This window comes from Lycium barbarum, chromosome 3, assembly GCF_019175385.1.
Source record: "Lycium barbarum isolate Lr01 chromosome 3, ASM1917538v2, whole genome shotgun sequence".
Lineage (NCBI taxonomy): Eukaryota > Viridiplantae > Streptophyta > Magnoliopsida > Solanales > Solanaceae > Lycium > Lycium barbarum.
In genome coordinates this window covers 78,848,707-78,854,864 of record NC_083339.1, presented here as the reverse complement: position 1 = coordinate 78,854,864, position 6,158 = coordinate 78,848,707, and the positions used below count along the sequence as shown (strand labels likewise).

Here is a 6,158-nt window from a genome sequence, read left to right as displayed (position 1 = left end):
CTAAACTTTATACAAGGAATTATGTTGAAAACACTAACAGCTATCCAGTTCAAAAATGGGTTTTGTAACTTACCTCAATAGTGTGGAGTAGTTTGTGGCTCAACCAAAACAAGTCTTGATGATTGATTTAGAGAATGAATATTATGAGAGGAGAGAAGCTTTGGGGTTTTATTTTGGTGGAGGAAACGAAATATGAAGAGGAGGTGGAGAGGATATGAACTAAAGGTAATATATTTACCTTTCGATAACTACAAACTTTTTTTTTTTTTTGGATAACTACAAAAAGGGGCTGCCCTAAATACATAAATATCTAATCCATTTAATAATTTACAAAGATAATAATAGGAGTATCTTACATAACTAGACCATAACACTTCAAACAAGTTTCAAATATCGTCAAGTTCACGTTCAGGAAGTGCGAAGTAAAAATATACCCTTACTATCAAGGTATGGTCAATCAAAAATTCAAGAGTTAGTTTAAAAAAAAATCGGGGTGATACACATGGGGGACCCACAAAGTCCATGTGCCACTCTCGTGATCCCGGAAAAGACCTTGGGCATCGTACACTCTCTCAATCTAGATACAGACCTCGGACATCGGCCTCTCATCTCTCTCAGCATCATTATTACCAAGTCTCAGCTCAACTCAGTGTATCATGAAAGATGAGAATGACTGTTGTGCATAATATCTATAATCAATGATAATATGTCAAAATCAATCGTGCCACACACGGACACATATCTCAATATCAATAATAAATCAAGTTCTTTCCTCTATCCAAGATAATACTTAATGAGTGAAAGATAGTAATTTCACAATTACGATCAGGCAACTAAGTATCATGTCTGGTATCAAACACGTGGCTACAAGCCAATAGATCACAACAAGGCAACAAGCCCACAATCAAACAATAGTACCAACCTACGTAATCCATCCAACTTCATACCCGAAGGCGTAAGATGCTTTCTCCGACAATTAATAACTCTACATATGCTTCGCTAACTGAAGTCTAACCATAAGGTAAACCGTAACCTACCTGGCAGCCGAACATGAGCCACGAACAATCAAACCCTCGCCTTTCCTTTCCGGATCCAAGTACTCAAAGTCTATCCACTATCGAATTCTAAGTTAGAAATAAGAACCATCGATACCCATATTGCTATACTATCTTTCGAATCAAAATCAACTACGGGAAAGGGGGGAAAACGGGCCCATAAGGGTAAAACAGGTATTTCAAAGGTGAAATTGGTAACCCAACATTTTAGAAGTTCAATTCTACTCTTCCATTGCTAGATTAACTCGATAATAGGCCAATTTCATCATTCAAGTCAAAAACCCCCGATTTTGGTCTAAACCCTAACTTTCAATCTTTCAATTCATCAACATAAATGGAAGATTCAAGCCTATTAGTCACTAATTCATCAATTTCCATGCTAAGATTAGTAAATTCCACCAATAAATATCATTTAGAAAGACTAAAACTCAAATAATGAAGTAAACGTCAAAACCCATCCTCCTTCTTAAGTTCTATGGAATTTCTAGCATGGATTCAAGCTTAAGAAAGGTAAAGGAATGAAGTCTAGGTTAGAGAACTTACCCACAAGGGAAACCAGCCAAGAACCTCCTCAAATCGCCCCAAAGATGATTAGGAATAATAAATGAAAGGATAGGAAATGAAGGGTTTTAACTAGGCAATTAAATAGGATTCTAGTCCTGTCGTTCGCTGTAGCGGTTGGCCGTCTGCTACAGCGGGCCCGCCATAGCGGCCTTCCCTTTGCTATAACGAGTCTGTCACAGCGGATCCCTGTCCGCAGTGGAGACTCGCCACAATCCTCACTCCCTCGCCATAGCAGCCAGGTCTTGCTAGGGCTGAAATGGTGCCGCTACGGAGGAAACCAGACACCAGAATAATCCTGGTTTTTCACTAACTCAATCCCAAAATCGGACAATCACCCGAGACCTTCCAGATACAAACCAGACATTCAATCATACATAAAAATACGCTACGGACTCACTCGTGGTATCGAAATTCCCAACGGAGGTCTCCTTGACTGGGTCGACACCAAATGGCCAAAGACTAACTTTCCAACCAATAATAAAAAATGCTCCCGAGTGCCTCGCGAATCGAGATGAATATCCCACTAAGTCATAATCGACCATCCGGGCCTCTCGAAATGGATGAATTGTCTATTTACCCAAAAGTCAACTATCGATCAAATGTTTTTCACTTTAAGGCTCTATAACGACCAAACGGACCGTTGTAGCTTCACTCCATACTTGAGCAATAATTTATCGAAGAGCCGATTACAAAAATGTGTACCTTGATCACTGATGATGGCCCTTGGGTTCGCAAACCTCGTGAAAATATTTTTCTTGAGAAATCTCGCTACCACATTAGCAACATTGGTAGGGAACCGAATAGCTTCCACCCACTTTGATACATAATCGACCACAACAAGAATGTACTTGTTCCCTTTTGATGGTACCACATTAGCATCATTGGTACGGAGCGGAATAGCTTCCACCCACTTTGATATATAATCGACTGCAACAAGAATGTACTTGTTCCCCTTTGATGGTATGAAGGGCCCCATGAAGCCGATCCCCTAACAATCAAATACTTCGATCTCTAAGAGGTCATTCAATGGCACTTCATGCCGCTTCGAGATGTTCCCTATTCTTTGACAGCTATCATATGCCCTCACGAAAGCATGAGCATCTTTGAAAAACGTCGGTCAATAGAACCTAGACTGAAGTACCTTTGCGGTTGTTCTGTCACTGGTGTGATGTCCTCTATAAGTTGATGAGTGGAAACTCTCAAGAATTGCATTGACTTCTTCTACTGGGACACATCTCCAAATCATCTAATCCGAGCCAACTCTGTAGAGATACGGCTCATCCCAAATGTAGAATCTGCTATCGTGTAAGATTTGTTTTTTTTCTCATGATTAGCATCGGGGGGATACACCTCACTCACTAGAAAGTTAACCATGTCTGCATACTAAGGTAGCTCAGCCGACTGTAGAGCAAAATGTTGCTCATCTGGGAAAGTTTCCTTAATCACCACATCTTCATCAACATGCTCACGATCCTCAAGTCTCGATAAGTGATCTGCTACCTAGTTTTCTGTACCCTTTCGATCAAGAATCTCAATGTCGAACTCTTGCAACAGCAACACCCACTGAATTAGCCTGGGTTTAGCATCCTTCTTCGTAAATAAATAGTGAACAACAATGTGATCAGTATAAACTATCATCTTCGTCCTCACCAAATAAGATCGAAATTTGTCAAAGGCATAAACCACCGCCAATAACTCCTTTTCTGTAACTGTATATAGTTCATCTGGGCTGCACCAAGTGTCTTACTGGTATAATAAATGGGATGAAAGATCTTGCCCCTTTTCTGACTGAGAACAGCTCCCACAACAAAGTCATTTGCATCACACATCAACTCAAACGGCAGAGTCCAATAGGGTACAATAATAATAGGTGAACTCACTAACCTCACTTTCAGCTCGTCAAAAGCCTTCAGACAAGCCTCATTGAATATGAACTTCACATCTTTCTCTAGTAACTTGTAAATCGGATTCGCGCTCTTAGAAAAATCCTTGATGAACCACCAATAAAAACCTATATGCCTAAGAAAACTGCGCAATACCCGAATAGATACGGGTGGTGGTAATTTTTTTATTGCCTCGATTTTGGCCCTGTCAACTTCATTGCCCTTGCTTGATACCTTATGTCCAAGAACAATGCCTTCTCAAACCATGAAATGGCATTTTCCCAGTTAAGCACCAAGTTTGTTTCTTCATATCGAGCTAACACAGCATTAAGATGGCTTAAACAATTATCAAAAGAATCCCTGAAGACCGAGAAATCATCCATGAATACCTCCACATGATTTTCCACCATATCGGTGAAAATAGCCATTATACATCTCTGGAACGTACTGAGGGCATTACATAAACTGAAAGGCATCCTCCGGAATGCGAAAGTGCCATATGGACAGGTGAAAGTAGTCTTCTCTTGATCTTCTAGAGCAATCATGATTTGGTTGTAGCCTAAATAACCATCCAGAAATCAATAATAATCCTGCTTAGCCAATCGATCTAATATCTGGTCCATGAAGGGCAAAGGAAAGTTATCCTTTCTGGTGGCAGTGTTCAATTTTCGATAATCAATGCAAATCCTCGAACCAGTGGAAGTTCTCTGAGGTGCCAGCTCATCCTTCTCGTTTCTCACCATAGTCATGCTCCCTTTATTTAGGACACATTGAACGGGACTCACCCATTTGCTATCTGAGATGGAGGAAATAATGCAGCTAACAAGCCACTTGATCACTTCTTTCTTCACCACCACGTTGAGCTTGCTATATTCCTCCAATAATAGCTTATGCATACAAAATGAGCTACTAATGCCTTGAATGTCAGCTATGGTCCAGCCAACGGCTCAGATTCTGTGTCTTAGCACTCGCAACACACGTTCAACCTCACATCAGACAAATAAGCAGAAAGGATTACGGGCAATGTATTACCACTGCCTAAGAAAGCATAGCGTAAATGAGATGGTAATGGCTTCAGCTCAAGAATAAGAGCCTCCTCAATAGACGGTTTCAGTTTCTTTCATGATTTAGGTCTATCCAACTCCTCAAATGGTGTATTGGCTCGAAAATATACACAAGAAATGTCAAGAATCTGAAGACACTCCTCGACTTTCTCATCTTCTACCAAGTCCCCACTATATACCAATGCAATCTCCAAAGGATCTTGAGAAGCTAGAAAGTGATCTAGCTCCGCATTTGTTAGCTCGGGCTCCACAACTGTGATCATCTTCAAGTACTCATAATGGGGTGGAAGCTTAGTAGCTTTGAACATGTCAATATTAGCTTCCTTCCCATCAACCTTCATTGGCATCTTCCCATCTCTGACTCAGATAACTGCATAAACTGTCTCTAAGAATCTCCTTCCTATGATGAGAGGGACATTCTTATCTGCCTCATAATCAAGGATGATGAAATCAACTGGCAGAATAAACGGACCCACCTTCACAAGAACATCTTCAATTATGCAATCGAGATATGCAAGAGATCTATCAGCTAATTGCAAAGTGACTATTATTGGCCTTGGCTCACCCAACGCCAACGTTCGAAACACAGGGGTAGGCATCAGATTAATACTAGCACCTAAATCACACAATGCTAGCCCAACCTCATTATTACCAATAGTGATAGAAATAGTGAAACTACCCGGATCTTTCAGCTTTAGTGGAATCTTGCTCCTCGCTATGGAACTACACTCCTCAGTAAGTGCCACAGTCTCAAATTCTGTCCAGTGCCTCTTATTTGCAACAACATCCTTTATGTACTTAGCATATTTCGAAACTTCTTGCAACAGCTCTACCAAAGGAATGTTGATGTGTACATGCTTCAATATGTCAAGAAATTTCTTACAGGCTGCATCTACTTTCTGTTTCTGAAGGCACTGTGGAAACGGTAGAGGTGGTCTAGTCACTACACTTTCAGACTGTTGCATGACTTTCTCGAGACTCTTTTCAGCTTTAGTTCTTTGAGCAGGAATGAGTTTAGCATCTACCTTCTTTGTTCTTTGGTGGCACTTCTTCAAGTTCTCTGCCATTCCTCAAGGTGATTGTTTTACATTTTTTAGGATTCTTTTCAGTATCACTCGGAAGAGCACCCTGTGGTCTGACATTCTGAGCAATCGCCATCTGTCTAACTTGACGTTCGAGCTCATAAATAGATTTCTTCATCTCGCTTTGCACTTTCTAATTTTTCTGCTGAACTCCTTACTGTTGAGCTAAAAATTGCTTCATCATGTGTTCCACCGAATGTTCAGCTAGTTGAGCTTTGGGCTTCTGATAATTATTTTACTTGTATAAGTCCTGCTTCCCGTAGTGAGGATTGTAATTGTTTCCGAAGTAATTTCTATCATTTCCACCACCACGACTGTGTTGCGCCACATAATAGACTGATCCTGGATTCATAGGGAAATTAGAATAATCATGAGGCTCACCATAACTCTCGCATGCTGCTTGCTGAATATGTTGAACTGGTTGGACCTGTTGAACATAAGAAAAAGCCCTCGTAATAACATTACAAAGTATCCCAATATCAGCCTGAATAGCTGCAACATCATCTACTT

General features: G+C 40.5%; 2 protein-coding genes across 2 annotated transcripts; both read right to left on the bottom strand.

Annotated features, from left to right (window-relative positions):
- Positions 1–3,119: 3,119 nt before the first annotated feature.
- Positions 3,120–3,930, bottom strand: LOC132630966 (uncharacterized). Its single transcript, XM_060346559.1, has 3 exons — positions 3,724–3,930; positions 3,504–3,607; positions 3,120–3,348 (listed from the first exon to the last, which is right to left on the bottom strand). Exons 1-3 carry the CDS (start codon positions 3,928–3,930, stop codon positions 3,120–3,122), a joined length of 540 nt encoding a protein of 179 aa, XP_060202542.1.
- A 998-nt stretch (positions 3,931–4,928) lies between these two features.
- Positions 4,929–5,633, bottom strand: LOC132630965 (uncharacterized). The gene has a single exon (XM_060346558.1). The coding sequence runs from the start codon at positions 5,631–5,633 to the stop codon at positions 4,929–4,931; it is 705 nt and encodes a 234-aa protein (XP_060202541.1).
- Between the last annotated feature and the right edge of the window lie 525 nt (positions 5,634–6,158).

Bases quoted from the DNA above. Each gene is read 5' to 3' on its own strand.
- LOC132630966 (XM_060346559.1), bottom strand. From the start codon at position 3,930: ATGGCTATTTTCACCGATATGGTGGAAAATCATGTGGAGGTATTCATG. The intron at 3,608-3,723 runs GCAATGAAGTTG...TGGTTCATCAAG, and splicing joins ACATAAGGTATCAAGCAAGG to GATTTTTCTAAGAGCGCGAA. The intron at 3,349-3,503 runs GTTAGTGAGTTC...CACTTGGTGCAG, and splicing joins TTTGACGAGCTGAAAGTGAG to CCCAGATGAACTATATACAG.
- LOC132630965 (XM_060346558.1), bottom strand. From the start codon at position 5,633: ATGGCAGAGAACTTGAAGAAGTGCCACCAAAGAACAAAGAAGGTAGAT.